Raw genomic sequence first — 20,494 nt, 5'->3', positions numbered from 1 at the left:
CCTGTTTGTGTCTGCAGGTGAGGGAGGTGTGGAGGGCAAAGCTGGAGTAAACATTTCCCAGAGGAGGCATGACCCTGGAGGTGCTCATTGGGCCGTGCCCGGAGGTTGGCTCAAAGCCCAAGCTCCTCCATGTTACCCTGGAGGAGTCACGCTTCCACATTTCTGCCTAGCGGGGCCTTCTCTTCTGAATGTCGCCCAAAGTGTTTCAAGCTGGTTCCAGCTCAGAATCTAGACTCCAGGCTGCTGGCCAGAAGACAGGTGATGCAGGGCAGCTAGATGCAGCCTGCAGTGGCCTGAGCCACCTTACAGCAATAGGCTGATGTTTGTGAGAAGAACACATAGTAATGAAGACTGAGAACTGGTTTGTAATTAGTGGTGAGGCTGAAAAGGCAGAAAGCTGCAAGCAAGGAGCCATCCTTTGGGGGTAATTGCTGTCCTTTATGATAGTTTCTTCTGTCATCCTTACAAAGCCCCCAATCAAGAATGTATTCTGCTACAAGTAACACAACCTCATTTACAGGACCTTGAAGAGTGGCTTCTTTTTTTCCTCACCTGACAAGTCTGGTAGGCATCCTAAGTGTCATAGGTGTTGGTTCATCAAGGACCTAGACTGTTCATCCTCCTGCTTTCCCATTCTTAGCATGTTGTCCCCACCATGCCACAAGGTGGCTGCCACAGCTCCATGAAGACATTGAGGCAGCACTACTTTATCGTGAAAGTAAAAGCTTTCCGAGAACCCTATCAGCACGTTTCCCTTTAAATTTCGTTGGCCAGAACTGAGTCACATGTTCTTCCCACTTCAAGGGAGACTAGGACACTGAGTATTTGACAAAGAAAAACAGGATTGCCATGGATGCCTAGGTGCAAAGTGATCCACCCCCTGGGGATGGGCCCTCTCCTACCGGGCTCGTCCTATCACTAACTCCTGGCTACACTTTATGATTACATCTCTATTTTTATTATTTATTTATTATTTTTAAAGATTGTATTTATTTACTTTTAGAGAGAGGGGAAGGAAGGGAGAAAGAGAGGCAGAGAAACATCAATATGTGGTTGCTTCTCGCCACCCTCCTACCGGGGACCTGGTCCCCAACCCAGGCATGTGCCCTGACTGGGAATCTAACTGGTAACCTTTCGGTTTGGTTCGCAGGTCGGCGCTCAATCCACTGAGCCACACTAGCCAGGACACATCTCTATTTTTAAAAGCTTATTACTTTTATTATACAGATGAGAAACTGTTTCTGTGATTTCCCAAGGCCATAAAAACCCTGACTGGGGGTTGGGGTTCGAACCTGTGACTTGGCTATCCAATTACTTCCAGAGGACCGTGTCCGTGGCGGTTTTTCCCCTCCGCAGGTCCTAGATTCCCCCCGACTCTTCAACATTATCCTTTAGTGGAAGACGTCCTTGAAAAACGCTGACAGAGTCTTTTGAGCCTCGGCCGCACCCGTCATTCGCGCAGCAGCCGGAAGTAGCCGGCGGATGGCCGGAAGTGTGGCCGTGAGCTCCTGGTGTAGCTGGAATTGAGGTGGCGTGGCGAACCGCGAGATCCGAGGTCGCCCGAAGCGGTGCCGGCGCGGGTCCGGCTCAGGTGAGTGACAGCAGCGGGGGAGAAGGTCGCCCCGGCCGCTCCGTGCCGACCTGGGCCGTGGCCTGCACGTGCTGGCCCGCCGAGGGCCCGCGCGCACCGAGGTCCGGCGCTGCGCTTTCCGGTCCGGGTGGCGGGCGCCTCTGGCAAGTCCGGCTCTAGGGAGAGCCTCGGCGACCCCACTCCGGAGTCCTGTGACCTTGGGCGAGCGGCTTATCTGAACCTTGATTTTTCAGCTGTGAGACAGCTGTCGTGAGAACATAGCGAGACGCACCCCGTCACGCTCTAATGTGCATATGAATCACCCAGGCATCTCGGAGATTCGGATTCTGTAGGTCTGGGGTGGGGCCTCAGGTTCTTCGTTTTTTAACCAGCTTCCAGGTCAGGCCGATGCCGCTGTTCTCAGGCCACCCTCCGAGCAGCAAGGCCTTACAGTAGTTTGCTTCGTACCTGGGATGGGGTGAGATTTAAGTAAATATTAATACGATATCTTTTAACAGTTTCTGGCGTCGCAAGCCTAAGGGTAGTAGTATTGATGTTCCCCTTTTCTCTCTCTCTAGGAATAAGAGGAATATTTGCCTTTTCTCTGTATGTACAAATCATGACACAGCTCTTCTGTCCTGACCCAGGAAGCTTTGGGCCCTCTTATACCAGTTCGGTTAATCGACCTCCTGAGATAATATTTTCGCTGCCCACTCACTGTAGACCCTTGGAGAGTGCTGCGTCTGGTGGAGCTGGTAGCTGAGTGCTTTAGCACCAAATGGCTCCTGTTTGGTGCTGCAGTAGTTTGTGGCTGTGGTCATCAGAATTCATGTTTTCTGCACTTAGGACACATTTTGAACAGTTACCAGATTCTGCAACTCACTGCTCCGAATGGCTTCGGGAAAGCTCTGGGGTGAATTTACCACTGCCTCCCAGACCAAAGTAAAACCTGAACACTCAGGGCCGCATAATACAACTGGGAAAGTGAGGCCTTTGGCAATTACGCAGGTCTAATTTGTCGGTTTGGTTTTCTTCCCGGTTCATTGGTTTATTTTTCTGTTTCCCAGTAAGGCTTTGTCATTCATCATGCAAAGAAGTCATCTTTGATGTCAAAAGAATTTTGAAGTCCTCCCTTCCCTTGTCTGAAGTATATTGTGTGGCCTTGCAAATCTAGGAAAACAGATTTAAAACCAAGTGTTTTGTGGAGTTAACAGTGGTAGGTACTTGGACCATTTATTTGGGGATTTTTCCACATGACTGTGGGTACAGATACTTCTCCTTACCTGCCTGGATTTTGTCAGTCCTCCAGTAGTCCCATTTAGACTACTGGGTTAACAGGACACGAGTTTCTGCTGTTCCCTGTAGTCAGAGACTTTCTAACGACAGAGTCTTACCAGACCCTTTAAGAGCAGTGGCTGTAACAGAATCACCCGTGGGGCTCTGTCAGACTGTATCTACCCAGGCCCTCTTGCCATTTTGATAGAGGAAAAGCAGAGTCTTAGAAGGGGAGGAGAGGGCTATGGAAGCTAAAAAAAATTCCCCAGGTGATTGTAATGGTCTGTTGTCTCTCCCATACACATGGAAATTAGGACGAAGTAGAGGGAATGGGCCATCAGACTTGATTTTGGTTTGACTTAGCTCTCTGGGCAGTACTTATCTTGACCTAGACACCTTTAGGCCAGTGCTTTTCTCGTAGGCTGTGCTCCTTTGTGGGAATAAACAGACGAGTCTAGCCCAGCCAGCATCTGTATTAACATCCAGGGGTTCATGCTGTCAGCCTCTAAACCCTCACCCTGGGCTTTAAAGCTTACTAGGGTCTTGTCAGGAGACTCCAGCACCTAGAGAAAGGTAGGGGTTTGTTTGTTTGTTTTTTAATTTTTAGAGTTGCCCAATAAATTATTTGCCAAAATAAGAATAGGTTTTGAAGTATCTATTTGTGGTAATTTTGTCAGGACACAAGAGGGTGAAACCTTTCTAGTAGAAAGATCAGAAATCAGAATTACATACGATGAAATGGGGTGAAATCTGGTCACTGGTAAATCGCAAATGCTGAGGGTATTATATACTTAATCTACAGTTAGCATGGCTGCCTTCCTCCACCTGGCTCTTCTCTAACTTCTGGGCTGTAGTTTAAAACGAAGCTATTCCATCTTGCTCAGACCTGTGCCTAGAAGGTAGAAAGGTAAGATTCCTCACTCCTGTGAAAGCACATGATTCAGGGTGGTTTGGGCAGTGTCTTTCAGTACAGCCAAGCTCCAGGGGTCTCAGAGGTTCTACCCTGCTTCGTAAAGACCCCTAAAGAGGAGGGGGGAGCAGGGTATACTCGGGGCACTTAAACTAGGAAAGGGGCACCCTGGCTGGTGTGGCTCAGTGGATTGAGTGCTGGCCTGCAACGGGAAAGGCTGTTGGTTTGATTCCTGGTCAGGGCACATGCTGGGGTTGCAGACCAGGTCCCCGGTTGGGTACGTGTAAGAGCCAATGGATCTCTGTATCTTAGAGCCAGTGGATCCCTGTATCTCTCACACATTGATGTTTCTCTCCCTCTCTTTCTCCCTCCCTTCCCCCCTCTCTGAAAATAAATAAGTTAAATCTTAAAAAACTAGGAAAGGGCTTTGTGAAATGATGCCACATATCTTTGAACCTTTATGGAAGGCATCAGGAGTTACTGGGCATCTCAGAGTGTTCTCAGCTGTCTTACAGGTTTTCTGGGAGTCCTTAACTAAGGAGGAATGAACTCTCTCTCAGCTGTGTTTTCTCTACCCGGGCATCATATCCTTTCCTCCTTTTCTTCCCACTTTTTGCTTTATTGGTTGTGTATCTCGTGTTTCTTTCCTTTCCTTTTCCACAGTATTTAAGACCCAACTTCTGAAGTGGTTATATTTAATGATGTGGTGTATGTTTATGTAACACTAAAAGATCCATGATGAAAAAGTAAGTAGCTCCTGTTTGCTCTTCGCAGTTTGGTTCTGCCTGTGTCTAAGATTGTTTTCGTCATCCTTTTTGCCCACTCTGGGGCATTCATAAAGCAGCCCTCCTGCAGTTGGAAGTACTTGCACTGGGAATAGCTTTTTAACTTTTTTTTTGAATATTAAGGTTAATTCTCTATTCACTGATTGTCTTCTTGAAGAATACCTGAATTTCCTGTTACATTTTGTAAATTTAATTTTTATCAAAGTTACACCCAAATAGAGTTTGCACAGGTAAACAGTTTGATAGAGCTTATAACACTAAATATTAATTTCCTCTCTTTTCTCCCTCTTGGTTCCCTGGAGGCACTTTCAACTGTTTGTTTCTTTTGGCATTTATGAGTATATTTCTGAATAATATATTTCTGTTGGTATTTTTTGATTTCTGGGAGATAGCGATATCAGTATCTGTAAAAGTCTTGTGACCTCCCTATTGTGGCTTTCACGCTCTAGGTCTCTTCTTGTATTACTACCCCAGATCCCCTACTGTCTTCACCTCCCTTCATCCTTCTAATATAGTTGCTGATAATTTTGGGGTAGGTTGATAGTCGAGGTTTATGTTAATAAGATTATGTACAGGGATTAATAAGATTATTCACAGAGACTGTAATACCACATTATTTGTCTGTACAACTTAATTTGTTTTTCTGGAGTTAATAATTTTTGTAATTATTCTTGGCTTGGTTTTCTGACTACCTTACCCCAGATTATCCATTAGAAGTGTAAATCTCTCCCAGGTAATAACTATCTCCTCCAGCATGCACTGGTTACTCTTTTTTTAAAAAAAAATTATTGATTGGATTTTAAAGAGAGAGAGGAAGAGGTTGGGGAGAGAAGCATCGATCTGTTGTGCCACTATTTATGCATTCATTCGTTGACCCCTGCATGTGCCCTGACCAGGATCGAACCCACAGCCCTGGTGCACTGGGCCGATGCTCCAACCAACTGAGCTGGCCAGGGCTGAACTGGTTACTCTCTCTGTCTGCTCACGGCTCTAGTTCTGTGATATTCCTTTGTCATTATCCTGGGATTTCCCCCTCGCTTCCCTCCTATGTTGAACCCTAAATTCTGGGTCCCATATCTCTCTTCCCAGCTTTCAGGTTTGCAAATGTGATAGATCTCTTTACCTTGATACTGGGGCACCCACTCCTTTATGTAGATTTCCCTCTTTGAGGTCTTCTCTTTGTTCTTCCTTTTTAAGTAGTATAAGCTAACCACAGTGATAGTTAGGATCCCTGACTATTAGAGGTGGGTGGGGCTTTTGACTTCATCAGGTTCTAACCCTCCAGCTCCTTGGCACCCTGTGGGTTGTTCACTGTCTTCCCCGTTTCCCTGTCTGGGATCTGACTCCCCTTGTCTCTCCAGTATATCAGCAGTGTTAGTTTTGGAATGAATCAGACAATCCTCATGTCAGACCCCACTTTGTGCCTTGGCTGTGTAACCTTTAGCAGGTTTCTTAATCTTGTGAAGTCCTTTATTCCTCATCAGCCGTAGGGAGATAGTAAAACCCACCCATGTCATAGAAATGTTGTAGGGATTGGAACTAACACAGATAAAATAGCTCATACAAGGCTTGGTACAGAGGAGGCCCGACAACAATTGTAGCTCTTGTTATTCCCATTTTGGGACTTGGCCTGCATTTTTACAAATGAAAAAGAGCCACATTAATTCAAAACGTGGGATCTACACCAGTCTGACATTGATTTTCTAGGAAATGATTCTTATTAATTTTAAGACCATGCATAGTAATTTTAGTAAGTATTGTTAGCTGGTGTTCATTGAAGTACTGGCAGTTTAACTACACTCTTAAAATTACATAATTTATAAAGGTATTTGTTAAACTAATCCATATATTCTTCTGTATTAACACTTTTAGCCCCAATTAAAATGGGAATAAAGTTAATTTATCAAAGATATAACAAAGTCTCCTCCACAAAGAAGCTATATAGCTACCTCCCTTCTGTGTAAGTGCTTTTTAGGTGATGTCACTCATTTGTGTTCTGTTTGTTGCACTGGTATTTGTGTGCACTTTTTCACGTGTTGGTGCCCGCTACACACTTACTCTGTACACCAGCCGCCTCCTTGTGGATGAACATTTTGTTTTTGTTTTCTGGCTTTTGTTGTTTACATAGCACAGCTATTTTGGTAAAAGCATTATTTTTTTCTCTCTGTTTTGAAGCTGTTTCTTCAGATCTAGTTCCCAAGATGAGATGAAGGGCGGCAGATCTGAGTAGTTTATGGCTGCAGCTGCACGTCGGGCTGGACTAAGTCTGCATTCCAGGGTGCGACCCTGTTCTGTCAGCTGGAGAGTCCCATTATTTGCTCTGTCTTTTGTCTCCACCCTGCCTGTGCTGCAGTATTAACTGCGATTCAGTTATCATCTAAACATTAAACAGTAAAATTTAAGCATTATTTTCTTAGTGTTTTCTAACTTCTTAAAGTTGGCCATGTGCATTCACAGGAGTAAACAAATGGTGTATAATAAACTTTCCTTAAAGGGCGAGATAGCACCGCATTTTTCAGACTATAAGACGCACCTAGGTTTTAGAGGAGGAAAATGGGGGGGGGCGGGGAGAACACCCCACTCCGCCGCACCCCCCAGCTAGGTTAGCTACGTTTGGACTATAAGACGCACCCCCCCCATTTCCTCCCAAACGTGGTGGGGGGGTGTGTCTTATACTCCAAAAATACAGTAAATATTTTATTCTTTGCAGGCCATATATTTTCTGCCACAATTGCTCAATTTTGCTTCTCTGACAAGAAAGCAGCTAAAAACAATAGTAATGAATGGCCTGGCAGTGTTCCGATAGTACTTTACTTACAAACACAGGTGGAGGGCTAGATTTGGGCCATAGTTTGCTGATAGCTGGTCTGTGGCATCTGGACCCATGGATCGCAACTTGGTGTGCAGGATGGGTCCGCAGGCCATAGTGAGAACCAGGTGTATAATGATTTCATGTGAAAAAAATTCTGCTCTAGTGCACAAAGAAAATGGGGTACACATTCCTGCCATCCAAGAAGCCTTACTAGCTGAGTGACCAGAACGAAGTCACTAACCTGCCCTGCGGTCCCCTGGTTCTTATGCTGTGGGCTCCAGAAGGAAGGGACTGATGGGAGGTGGGCAGGCATTTCAGAAAGTCACTCTGCTTCCCTCAGAACCCTCAAGGGATTTTCTGTAGCACCAGCCCTATCTGGTTCATATCTTGGCACCTCAAGTCTCCCTGGACTTTGCTTGTCAGATTTCGGCATTTCTCAAGTGGAAGGAAAGACAAAAAGCATTTATAGAAAGCCAGGGTACAGCAGAGTCCATTTAATAACCTCTCATTCCTTCTACCATGGGAGAAAAAATGGGACTTGTGCTGCTCACAGGCAGGAGAATCAGCACCTGACTCACGGGGAAGCATTGCTAATCCGCTGCCGCTGGAGGAACGCTGTGCTGCTCGTCTCGCATGTCAGCAGGGCGGTCGTGAGCGTTGATACTCCCTGCACCCTGAACCCGGCTTTGAGAACCATTTTGCTTTCCACCCATGAATTGACAGTGAACGGGGCCTTGGCCTTCTGCCCTCTCACACCAAAGTGAGTGAGTCTTTGAATATGCTTCCCAATTGCATGACTGCTCTGCAGTAGTGGTCCAAACTCTTGTAAGCCTCCTGGAGAGGAGACTAGGCATCTTCTCACAGGTATAGGAACAGCATTAGAGAGACAATGGTGCAATCAAAGTTGTGTATTTGGGGAATAAGGAGGATTATGTTGAGGACAATGAATTAAAATTTACACCAAACTCCACTTTTTAGTTTGGGTGTTAGCATGGCAGCTTTTACCAGCTTTCTCACTCTCCACGTGGTCCTTTATGTGTTCATAGATATCACAGAGATGGAATAGGTTGCTCACTTTTGTTTCCAGCTTTCTTGTTTTTTTTTTTTTTTAATTTCTTTATTTACTGATTTTAGAGACAGGGAGAGAAAAAGAGAGAAACACCGATTCGTTACACTTATGTATGCATTCATTGGTGGATTCTTGTGTGTGCAGGATCGAACTCGCAACCTCAGTGTATTGGAACAACCCTTGAACCAACTGAACTACGCAGCCAGGGCCCCAGCTTTCTTTTTGAAAATCTGCCTTCCTTTCCTGTTGGAAGTTAGCAGAGCAACTGTCTCTTCTCTAACCATCACTGCTTTCCTGCTACCGTAAAGGAAGGCCATGCAGAGGTCAGAGGAAATCCAGAAGGGAGTCTGGTTTTGAGGTTTTCTTGTGTCTTTATGCAAGTCACCTGGAGTTTATCCTCCATGTACGCTGTCTTATGGTTTGGGCATTCACTAGTGTTGAACTTAATTGAGTGGACAGTAGAGTTTTAATCCATTTCTTATAATATGTAAATTGTGGTATTGTGATAGGTGGAAGCCACTTATTCTTCATCTACCCTTTTTTCAGTATCTGGCACCAATTCTGGCCCAGTCATTTGTGATCCATGGCTCTTGTGGTATGCCGAAGATTTCCAGGCAGTTTCTGTGGAACGCCTCCCCGTCCAGCTCTAAGCAAGCACCATATAAACAAGAAATTGCCTGGTCAGACCTGTGAGGACTGTGTCCTGACTGCCAGAGCGATCTGTACTGACACCAGAATGGCAGCCACTCTCAAGTTCCTAAACCCTTTAGGATATCGAGCGTTTTGCCGTCCTTTTGTCTGCAGTGCACCCCAAAGTGTGACATGTTGGAATGTGGGAAGCTGTACACGGCACAGGGGACAAGACCCTTCAGAACACAGTAGTCTCTGCCATCCTGCCAAAAAAGTTGAGAACATTCGTAGCGCCTCCTCTTCTCAGAGGGTCCTGACAACCAGCGGTGCCCTTCTGAGTTTGGAATTCAGCAGGGCTTCTGCCTCTAACGCCGGCACGTTGAAGCTGGGCTCACCCAGGGCCATGAAGGTTGATGAAGAGAATGTAGAAGTTTTTGATTCCTTTGAAGATCCCCGAGTTTTCCTACAGCTAAGACCAGAGTACCAGCTTCACAGCTATAACAGATCTGAGCCTTGTGAGCCCCTGTCAGTGTCAGAAGGTAAACTAGTCTTGCACAAAGTCGCAGTTTATCAAGATAGCCTCCAGCCCCAGGTCATCGCCGACTGTTTCTGTAAGCTGAGCTCTGTGCCTGCAGAGCAGCACCCTGTTTTGCTTTCTAGTGCCAGCTTTTCTGTGCTCTGCCAGCTGAGTGTGAAAAACATACAGCTCTTCGATACCCCGGATCTGATCAGTATTTTGAAAGCCTTTGTCAGCTTAGGAATCCCTCATTCCCATTCAATGCTAGATGTGTATGAAGCCAGGTTTTGCCATAAGGTATGGGATATGAGTCTGGATCAACTACTTTTGGTGGCTGACCTCTGGCGGTGCTTGGGCCGCAGAGTCCCTCGGTTTTTAAAAATCTTCTTTAGTTACCTTAATTTGCACTGGAAAGACCTGTCCTTGTCCCAGCTGATTCACTTGATTTATATTATAGGTGAAAGCCGTCAGGCACCCCAAGACCTAATGCAAAAACTGGAGTCGTTGATCCTCAAGCATATAGATTGTATCATGTTGGAGGAAGCTGGTACAATCTGTTTGGGGTTCTTTAAATCAAGTAGTAGTCTCTCAGAATTTGTCATGCGGAAGATCGGAGACTTGGTGTGTGCTGACATGCAGCATCTGAGTAGCTACGCCTTAGTGAATATTCTTAAAATGTTCCGTTTCACTCACGTGGATCATGTAAATTTCATGAAGCAATTTGGGCAGATCGCTCCTCAGCGAATTCCTTCCCTGGGCGTTCAAGGCGTCATGCACCTGACTCTTGCCTGCTCTGCCTTACGCTTCCTGGATGAAGGGGTGATGAATGCTGTGGCTGCTGCTTTGCCTCCTAGGGTGGCACACTGTCGAAGTAAAGATGTTGCCAAGTTTCTGTGGTCATTTGGAACTCTGAATTACAAGCCACCCAATGCTGAAGAGTTTTATTCTAGCCTGATCAATGAGATTCACAGAAAGATGCCTGAGTTCGACCGATACCCAGAACACCTGCTCACTTGCCTGCTAGGCCTGGCATTTTCTGAGTACTTTCCAGTAGAGCTCATCAATTTCACTTTAAGTCCAGGGTTCATCAGGTTAGCTCAGGAGAGAAGCAAGTTTGAACTCACTAAGGAGCTGTATACACTTGATGGTTCGGTTGGCATTGAGTGTCCAGAATACAGAGGCAATCGTCTTAGTTCTCACCTTCAGCAAGAGGGATCAGAAATACTGTGGAATTTAGCTAGGAAGGATATGATCTCAAAGCCTGAATTCCTAGAAGCTCTCTTTTTACTTGAGACCATGTTGGGTGGGCCCCAGTACGTCAAACACCATATGATTTTGCCTCATACCCGATCTTCTGACTTGGAGGTCCAGCTTGATGTTAATATGAAGCCATTACCATTTAACAGAGAAGCCACACCCACTGAAGATGTAGCCAAATTAAGGCTCAAGCATGTGGGAATCAGTCTTACAGATGACTTGATGAATCAGCTCCTAAAGGGGAAATCAGGAGGGCATTTCCAAGGGGAAATTGAGTCAAAGACTGGGCAGCAGCCCATGGAATTAGAGAAGAAGGCAGCCGTACCTTTGGGGGCCTCCCTTTACAGTGTGGCAGACAGATTGGGGGCCATGGAGATGGCTGGCCTGTGCTCGCCAGCCTGCATGCAGGCACCACAAGTGAAGCTGGCTATTCAGTTGACAAACAAGAACCAGTATTGCTATGGTTCCAGGGATCTGCTTGGACTGCACAATATGAAGAGGCGGCAGCTGAATCGGCTTGGGTACCGTGTGGTAGAGTTATTCTACTGGGAATGGCTCCCACTACTGAAGCGGACTCGCTTAGAAAAGCTTGCGTACCTCCATGAGAAGGTGTTCACCTCTGCTCTCTGAAGGGCCTTGGGGCATTTCTGCTCACGAATGCTATAGGTACCAGGTGTTGTGAAACAGTTACAAAAGCCAGAATGTAGGTTTGTGATAAAATGATCTGCTGAGGAGACTTGTACTCTTGTTTGTGGCAGATTAAGGTAGTGTATGCTATTGTGAATTAATTGTAACCTGGTCCAGTTGTATTAGTTGCTGCTGATGTGTACAGGTAAATAAAAAAACATCTTAAAATGTCCTATTTTCAAATAATTTCTGTCTCATTTTTTTCTCTGTTTACCAGACCTACCTCACAGTTATTTTGAATTTTTAAGATAAAAGTAGAGTCAGACATTGTCTAAAGGCAGTTTTTAAAGATCGGTTTTCATATACTTTGTTATAAAATAAGAATCTTGTACAACCTCATTTACATTTCAGGATTTTCCCCCATGCATGTTTTTTCTTCACACCCTCCAAAATTAAAGTCTTTATTACTCTTTATTTTTACTTTTTAAATCCTCACCCAAGGACATGCTTATTGGTTTTAGAGAGAGAGGGAAGAGAAAGAGAAACATCGATTGGTTGCCTCTTAGGCATGCCCCAACTGGGGACCATACCAGCAACCTAGGCATGGGAATTGAACCTGCGACCCTTCAGTTTCCAGGATGATTCGCCAACCAACTGAGCCACACTGGCCAGGGCAAGTCCTGGTTTACATTTGGTTGGTTGTCCTCAGTTGCTGATGCTTCCTGCTTTAAAAAGCCATTTCAGAGTTAGTGAGCTTAATATCTTCCTCTTAGCCCCCTCTCTTCTGCATTTCTGCTTCTTTTGCACCCCTGGTGTATTTTCTCCCTAAAGTTGAACTTAGAGAAGAATAATTATAGGAGTGCCTGTTGGGCCAGTGGTTCTCAAAAATATGATGACCAGGCAGAATGGTTTTCATAGCAAGTAACTCAGATGAGAAGGAAACTTACTACTGCCCATACAGGAGGTCTAGTGGGCTTCAGGTTTGGTTGTATTAGAGCCACAGGTATAAGAGGATTGTATATACGTCACCTAGAAGTAGCACTGTAAGTATCTGGGCGTCCATGGGAGTTTATTTAGAAAAGGATCCCTCCCACCATTATCTAGGTCTATTCTGAAAGGTCACTTTTGAAGAGAGGACTTCCCCATCCATGCTAACTAAAACAGTGCCCTGTTGACCTTTGGTCATGCTCTGTCACTCTCTCCAGCTTCACTTTCTTCACTGTCCTCAGCAGTACTAGAAATTACTCTTTATTTGTTTACTTACTGTTTTCTCTTTTGGAAAGTAGCTTTTGAGTTAACTTTGTCTAACTAGTTTATTTCCAGTGCCTAGAATGGGTCCCATAACAGACAATGTTTAGTGAGGGTGGTTGGGCATTGTGGGAGGGCTGGGGGTAGAAGGAAGGCAGAGGGTGCTTCTAGAGAGGTAGAGTATCTGGGCCACAAAGGCCTATGACCTTGCCTAACAGCTTAAGTTTGCAGGGCTGGGGTGGCTCTAAAGGGATCTAAGTCAGGGCCTAATTGGGCGGAGTGGTGTTTTAGAAATGTTAGGTGAAACGCAGGGTAGAACTAGATTTGGGAGAGGGGGTGCGTGAGATGAGTTGGAGGATATTTCACGTATATGTGAGAGCTCGTGTGGGAGATGAGGGCTAGAGCTATAGCGATGGAAGATTTGAATTCTAGAGATGTTTGGAACGGGGAAAGACAGGACTTGGTGGCTGATTCAATTGGGGAATGAAGATTCTGGTCCCTATAGTGATAGAGGTCAGCAACTAAAATAGGAATCAAAGCAGAAAGGAATTTTGGGTAAAGGGTTAATGAGTCTGCCTGGGCCATGCTGAGATGGCCTTCAGGCCCAAAGGGTCAGGCTGGGCCTCACATGGGGATGAGGACAGGTGGCAGTTCCTGTTTTGCTAACACTTGTTATTTTCTCTGTGTGTGTGTGTATGTGTGTGTGTGTAATAGCCATCCTGGTGGATGTGACATGGTTTTGATTTGCATTTCCCTAGTGACTAATGGTATTTAGCATCTTTCAGTCCTAACAATATTAAGTCACCAGCCCATGAACACAGGATGTCTTTCCGTTTACTTAGCTCTTTTTTAATTTCTTCCATCTACATTTTGTAGTTTTCAGTGTCCAAGTCTTACACATCCTCAAATTTATTCCTAAGTATTTTATTTTTTTAAAGGTTTATTTATTTATTAATAGAGAGAGAGGAAGGGAGGGAGAGAGGGAGAGAAACATCCATGTATGAGAGAAACATCAGTTGGTTGCCTCTTGCGTGCCCCCAACCAGGGACCTGGCCCGCAACCTCAGGCATGTACCCTGATGGGGAATTGAACCAGCAACCTTTGGATTTGCAGGCCTACGCCCAATCCACTGAACCACACCAGCCAGGGTGTATTTTATTCTTTTTGATGCTCTTATAAATGAGGTCGTCTTAAATTTCTCTTTGTTAATGTATAGAAATACAACATTTATCCTGCACTTTTGCATAATTCTTTTAATAGCTCTAATTGTTTTTTGTATGTGTGTGGATTCTTTGGGATTTTCTATATGTAAGATCATGTCGTTTGTGGATAGAGATAGTTTTACGTCTTCTGTTCCACTTTGGATTCCCTTTATTTTTCTTGCCTAGTTGCTCTAGCTAGAACTTCTAGTGTGGAATTGAATAGCAGTGAGGAAAGTGGGCATCCTTGTTTTGTTCCTTATCTCAGGGGAATGCTTTCAGTCTTTCACCATTGAGTTTTTAAGCTGTGGGGTTTTTCTAATAAATGCCCTTTACTGTGTTGAGGAAGTTCCTTTCTGTTCCTAGTTTACTGAATGCAATAATTTTTTTAGTGTATGTCCCAAATAGTACCTGGAACATTCTTATACTAAATGAAAAAAAAGTCTCTTTTTTATCCAATTTTCAGATATAAGTGGGCATTAAATTTTTTTTTTTTTTTTTTGCTACGTTGGCAACCCTGGAAGAAGACAGCACCAAGGTAGGGTTTTTGACAGGGCCGTCAGGGACAGAAGAGTCTTGAATGTTGATCCATGTCGAGGAAAGGACCCAGGAGTCAGATAAGTTGAGGATTCAGGAGAGAGGCAAGAACAGATAGAATAAGGCCTGAGCGGAGGAACGGAGTTAGGTTTGTACGGGAGAGCCTGGCTGCCTCAGCTGGGTTCGCCTCGCATTTTGCTGACAGCGCTACTAAGGCACTGATTAAATGGTGTTAAGACTCTGTCCATGGCCTTATTTTGAGTTTCTGGGTCTCTTAAAAGTAAAAATTATACCCATATATGTCTTGTTCTGAGTCTCAGAATTGTTAAAATGTGTCTGTCTGTGCCTAGCATAGTGTCTTGCACACATTAAGCCCTTGAAGGGTAAGTTGGCTCCAGGTGTGTGAGGTTGCGAGCTGCTTTGGGGCCCACACCTATGTTCTGGTCTCCTGTGCTCCTCTGACTGTGAAAAAGCTGGGACAGCTGTCTTTCATTCTAACCAACTCTAAGAAGAATGCACATAAGTCACATTTTTTTCAGGGATGGACAAGTAACTCAATTTAGAAATTATAAGAAGTATTGTACTCCTTTAAAAGCTGAAGTGCCCAATTTATAAAATCGCTCAGTGCATTGGTATTCCACCTACTCTTTGAGGTTAAATGCTTTTCTCTTATTTGACAGGTAATCTTTTCTTCTTCTTTTTCTTCCCTCTGTAACCCGTTTGAGCCTAGTCTTTAAAATATGTGGAACTGCCAGAATTACTCTCCATAATACATTTTCGTGAGACTCAGAATCAGATTGTGTAGCTCTAGTTATGGCACCTTCTTTGTAGGCCAAATGGAGGTGAATACTCAGGTGTTCAGAAAGTGCCATGGTCACCTTATTCTCTTCTAAATTATCCCCCCATGCTTCCTCACCCCAGGTTCTGAGTCCTCGACAACAAAAAGGTTTGCTTGGCTGCTTCAGGCTCCAAAGAAGCACAGACAGAAACCTTCCAGGGAGGATGACCAGCTTGTCCCAGTTTGCCTGGGACTTTTACCTTTAGCACTCAGAGTTCCACATTCTGGAAAATACCCCAGTCACGGGTAGACCATATGGTTGGTCACTCTGCCTTTGAATCTCTTCTTAGCCTTTCTCTTGCTCTTGTCTATACTTAGCCTGAGTACAGGGAGGCAAAGGAGAAAGGTCCGTCTCTTCTCTGTCTGGACATCCAGTTCTGTGGGGCTGTCAGCTGCAGGAAATACAATGAGCATGCATGTAGAGCCTCGTTCCTCCTGGCGTCAGCCTTGGACCGCGAAGGGTCCCATCCAGCCCTTTAACTACTTATGTCAACTTTAAACATATGAAAAGAAAAAACAACTTACCACACTACTCTAATACATTGCATATTTTAAATTTCTGCTTGTCCACCATTACCTTCCAAACTCTTCACGAGTACATATTCCTAATACAGGTTTTCAACAAATTGTGGTCACAATTCTTCTATTTTGTGTTCTTCTTACATATACTTTTGCATTTATTTTACATAGTCATATTTATTGGTTAAGTGACAGATACACCAAGGATAAATGTGTCACTCAAGTTTGTTTCTTACAGTATGGGTAGTGGAATTAACTGGAGTCTTCAGCTGAGGGACTTATAACTTTGAGACTTGTGTGGTAATAAGAATATTTGGACTTATAAAATAGAAGGCTTTTTTTTTTTAAGATTTTAAAAAATTTATTTTTAGACAGAGGGGCAGAGAGGGAGAGAAACATCAATGTGTGGTTGCTTCTCATGCGCCCCACACTGGGGGAACCTGGCCTGCAACCCAGGCATGTGCCCTAACTGGGAATCAAACCAGCGACCTTAAAATAGAAGGCTTCTTAAAGCGCAGTGCAAGGCATTCTTGTGAGAGAACTGTTTTGTATCTGGACTGTGGTGGTGATTACACAAATCTGTGCATAGAGTACAATTGCAAAGAACTAAATACATAGGCACACAAAGGAGTGTGTGTAAAACTTAGGAAATTTGTCCATCTCCTGGTTGTGACGTTATACTATAGCTCTGCAAGGTGTTAACTTTGAGGGAAACTGGTTAAGGATACATGGAATCTCTATTGTACGACTGTACGTGAACCTACAGTGATCTTAAAAAGTTCATTAAAATTTTGAAAAAGAAAAGATTTTTTTCTAAGGTAGCTTTGAAATCCTTGTGAGAGACTCAGTAATATGTCATACATAGTCTATTTTTCTCCTTTCTCATCTTAAAAAAAAGTAAAGGAAGAAAAGGTCAGGAAAAACTGAAACTGCTAGTTTATTTCTAAGTAGTTTGTACTTGGATACTCATTTGATGTCTTCAGGAAGTCATTTGCAAGACAGCCCCTCCTGTAGTGCGAACAAAAGATGGTAGGAACTCATCAGCTAGAGGAAAGGGAAACCCCTTGAAGGGCGAATTGCCTCTTAAGTGGTTCAGAATTACTGTTATCTAGGAGGTTAATGACAGACTTTTTATTAGTGTCATCTCTTTTCCTGGTTATAAGCCTTCTAGGACTTCCCTCTGATCAGTAGCTTTCATTTTTTTTTTTTTTTTTTTTTTACGACACCCTTAGGAAGAAAGACCTTTTACATCAAAACCCAGGAAGGAAGGTAGGAAGAAAGATTCAGATACCTATATGTATTTCTGCAACAAAAGCTTCACAAAACACTGTTCGTTCTCATGTGGGCTGTACTCTGACATTTTCTGTTTTTAATTTTTTTAAATGCTGATTATGGCTCAGTAACTGGAGTGCACGGTTCTTTTTTAAAAAATATTTTATTTATTTTTAGAGAGGGGGGGAAGGGAAGAAGAGAGGGAGAGAAACATCAGTGTGCGGTTGCCTCTCCCATGCCCCCTAGTGGGAGCCTGACCTGGCCAGCAACCCAGGCATGTGCCCTGACTGGGAATCCAAACAGCGACCCTGTGGTTCGCAGGCTGGCACTCAGTCCACTGAGCCACACCAGCCAGGGCTGGAGTTCATGATTCTTGATCTGTGGTTTGGGAATCACTCCCTCAGCCCACCCAGGACAGTATCCTGAAGCCCCAGGGCATAACTTTCGAGGCCCTCTGCCTGGTTCCACCTGCCTTTCCAGCCCCGCCTCCTCCTCCCTCTCCAATTAAGTGGGATATTCGCATTTCCTGAACCTTCTTCCCCTTGTCCCATCCCTCTGCCTTGATTCTTAACTGTCCCTCTCCCTAGTAACCTCCCCTTCCTGTTCTTTCTTGGGTCTTGGCGCCTATACTCAAACACGTATCATCCATTGTACTGTCAGTATGTAATATCTGTCACTTCACGATCGCCCGTGAGGTCAGGCATGTGTCCTAGTTGTCCCCGTTCAAATGTTACTCCTGTGAATTCTTCCTGACTTCTGGATATACTTTCGGCCAGTGCTTTTCAAATTTTTTCCTCGAGAGTCACAGTAAGAAACAGATTTTATATTGGATCTGGTATAGGCATTTGTTTACGTATTTGTGTGAAATGGAAACAAAAGTTTCATGACATGATGCTGTGTGCAATTTGATATTTTATATTCTCTTTTATTTCTTTTCTTCAACCCATGACTTGATTTCAAAACCACAAATTAAAAAACACTGATTTAAGCCATCCTTCCCTACTCTGAATGCCATCCGCAGAAAGCTCCATTAGAACCCTTTATATTCCATAATCACCATTACAAGTTAAAATGAATAAACTGGACACACACATTTCAACATAGAACACCTTAAAATAATAATGCTTAATAGAAAAGCAAGGTATAAAACTATGGTATAGTATCATTAAGGTATATTAAAAATACATAAAACTACGTTGTCTATGGAAACATATACCTATACTGATTTGAATGAGAGACACTTTAGATACTGCTTCTTGGTAAGAAGGGAGAAGAAAGAGAATTGGAGTTGGTTTTTATTTATGTCTTACAAATTTTGCTCTTAACACTGAAATGAAAAGCAAACATGGCAGAATGTTAACATTTGCTAAGTCCAGTTGGGGAGTATAAGAGTATCTACTATATTATAATCTTTTATCTGAAATATTTTGTATTAAAAAGAAAAATCTAATGAAAACTTACATATCTACTTATAAACCTCTGTTATCTTGCTACGTTATAATGCCTTTATTACCTGTCTCCAAGCTACTTCACTGAACTGCAGGGCATTTTAGCCGTGATCCGCGGTCCCCAATTTATAGTCAGACCTAGTCCTTCTTGTATTTAGACCCCAAATTTGGAGGAAGAGGCTGTGATTTGTAAGTTTATTGGACAGTGTTTGCAAAGAGTTCAGTTAGCCCTTGGCCATTTCCTAGGCTGGACTGGAGAGGTGGCCTTCCTGTGCCAGGCTGTTTGCATTTTCATATGGTGAGCTTCCCCCCGCACCCTGGATTAAGCATAGGCAGGAGGCACTTAACCTTTAAAGTTCCAGGGGTGTTGGCACCCAAAGCGCAGTAATAGCACACGGAAACCCAGATGGCAACCAGCCCCATAGACCCCTGCGGTGTTTGGGCATGACTGTTTCCCAAAGAAAGATACGTCATCATTTGTGAGATATTTTTAAAACGGTCTGCCACACTTGTTCTGTAATGGCACGGTCACTGTTTCAATTTGATCTCCGGTCCTAATTTGTTTTCAGTCACCTTTTCCCCAATTATTCTTTGTTGTTGTTATTACTGTTATTATCATACTCTTTTTTTTTTTTTTTTTAGAGTGGTTTTAGGTTTACAGAAACATTGAGCGGAGCGTTCCCATCTTCCTCTTCTCCCTTGCCCACAGTTTCTGCTCTTAACGAACACCTTGCCTTACCTTGGCACATTCGTCACGATTGAGGGGCTGGTACTGATGCATTGTTACTAACTGAGGTCCTTAGTCTACAGTAAGGTTCACTCTTTGTTGTATGGTTCTGTGGGCCTTGACAAATACATAGTGTCAATGTAGACATCACTGTGGTACCTACAGAATAGTTTCACCGTCTGACCATTTCTTCTTTATGCTCCTGTGTCTAGCACAGGGCTTGTAAATGTGCGGTAATATTTCATCTAAAATTAAATATGAGCAATCAGATTTAGTACAATTTGAAAAACATTTAAAGCCCTTTCGCCATGTGAGGACATAGCAGAAGGACGGCCTTCTATGAACCAGAAAGTGGGCCCTTACCAGACGCTAAATCTTGGGCTTTTCTGCCTCCAGAACTCTAAGAAATAAATGTTTGTTCCTTAAAAAAGAAGGACATTTAAAAATAAAATCTGCCTATCCTAGGAATAAAAGTAAGGCTTAAAATTAGAAAAATGTGTTATATCTCATTAGTCTGTTAGATAAGAAAAGTAATAAAAGTCAACATATAGACAAAAGCAGAGTACAAAACAGTTTTTTCCTAAGAAACTGAAAATTAGAATACTTTGTTAACATAAGAGTATTTCAATCTAACGGTCAGCATGTTCAAAGATGAAGCACTAGAGGCATCTTCTAATGGGAACAAAACAAGCAAAGCAACTTCATGTAATTCTGGAAGTTCTAGCTATGTAATAAGAGGAGAGACAAGTCAGAGTTACCTTTTTAAGAAAGGGCTCATTTATTACTGAGATTGTGGAATCCTCCAAAAAAAGCCATTGAAAATCTGTTCAACAAGAGGGGGGTGGAAATGGGGGAGGGAGGCAGGGAAGGCTGAGGTGGTGGAGAGGGGTGGGGGGAAAAGACAGAAAACTGTACTTGAACAACAATAAAAAAAAAGAAAAGTTAAAGTCAATTAGTTCAGTGAGACAATGGAACACATAATAAAAATATCAACATGAAAAGCTTTCCTATATGTAGGAATAACTTTATAAAAATTAATGGGATAAAAGGATCCTATTCATAAAGAGCAAGCTTAACAAGAAACATGTAGGACCCCTTAAGAAGAAAAAGTCAAAAATTGTACTAAGACAAAAATCTAGTTAAAATTTCTATCTTAATATACTAGTGTAAAATCTCAAACAACCTAAATGTCCACCAAAAGGAAAATGGCTTATTATTTATACCCTATCCTGTTCCAAAATTATTTTAAGATAA

At 43.4% G+C, this 20,494-nt stretch overlaps 2 protein-coding genes across 5 annotated transcripts in view; both read left to right on the top strand.

The window, feature by feature from the left end:
* Positions 1–1,475: 1,475 nt before the first annotated feature.
* UBOX5 (U-box domain containing 5) overlaps positions 1,476–20,494 on the top strand; it is a 31,575-nt gene continuing 12,556 nt past the window's right edge. For all 3 annotated transcript variants that reach the window (XM_071221777.1, XM_053926609.1, XM_053926610.2), the window contains exon 1: positions 1,476–1,591. The gene's annotated coding sequence lies outside the window, so the exon portion shown is untranslated. The remainder of the gene's footprint in view (positions 1,592–20,494) is intronic.
* FASTKD5 (FAST kinase domains 5) lies at positions 1,486–11,698 on the top strand. 2 transcript variants are annotated; one of them, XM_053926608.1, is made up of 2 exons: positions 1,486–1,591; positions 8,968–11,698. In XM_053926608.1, exon 2 carries the CDS (start codon positions 9,005–9,007, stop codon positions 11,453–11,455), a length of 2,451 nt encoding a protein of 816 aa, XP_053782583.1. In that variant the 5' UTR covers positions 1,486–1,591; positions 8,968–9,004; the 3' UTR covers positions 11,456–11,698. The 2 variants fall into 2 exon arrangements, with proteins under 2 accessions (XP_053782583.1, XP_024415309.2); XM_024559541.4 differs by lacking the exon at positions 1,486–1,591 and adding an exon at positions 7,586–8,112.

The sequence above is a fragment of the Desmodus rotundus genome, chromosome 6 (genome assembly GCF_022682495.2).
Source record: "Desmodus rotundus isolate HL8 chromosome 6, HLdesRot8A.1, whole genome shotgun sequence".
NCBI classification, from domain to species: Eukaryota; Metazoa; Chordata; class Mammalia; order Chiroptera; family Phyllostomidae; genus Desmodus; species Desmodus rotundus.
Note: the sequence above shows the minus strand (reverse complement) of the source record. Positions and strands in the feature narration are given on the sequence as shown.

Coding starts and splice junctions, on each gene's coding strand:
- FASTKD5 (XM_053926608.1), top strand. CDS start 9,005: ATGGCTCTTGTGGTATGCCGAAGATTTCCAGGCAGTTTCTGTGGAACG.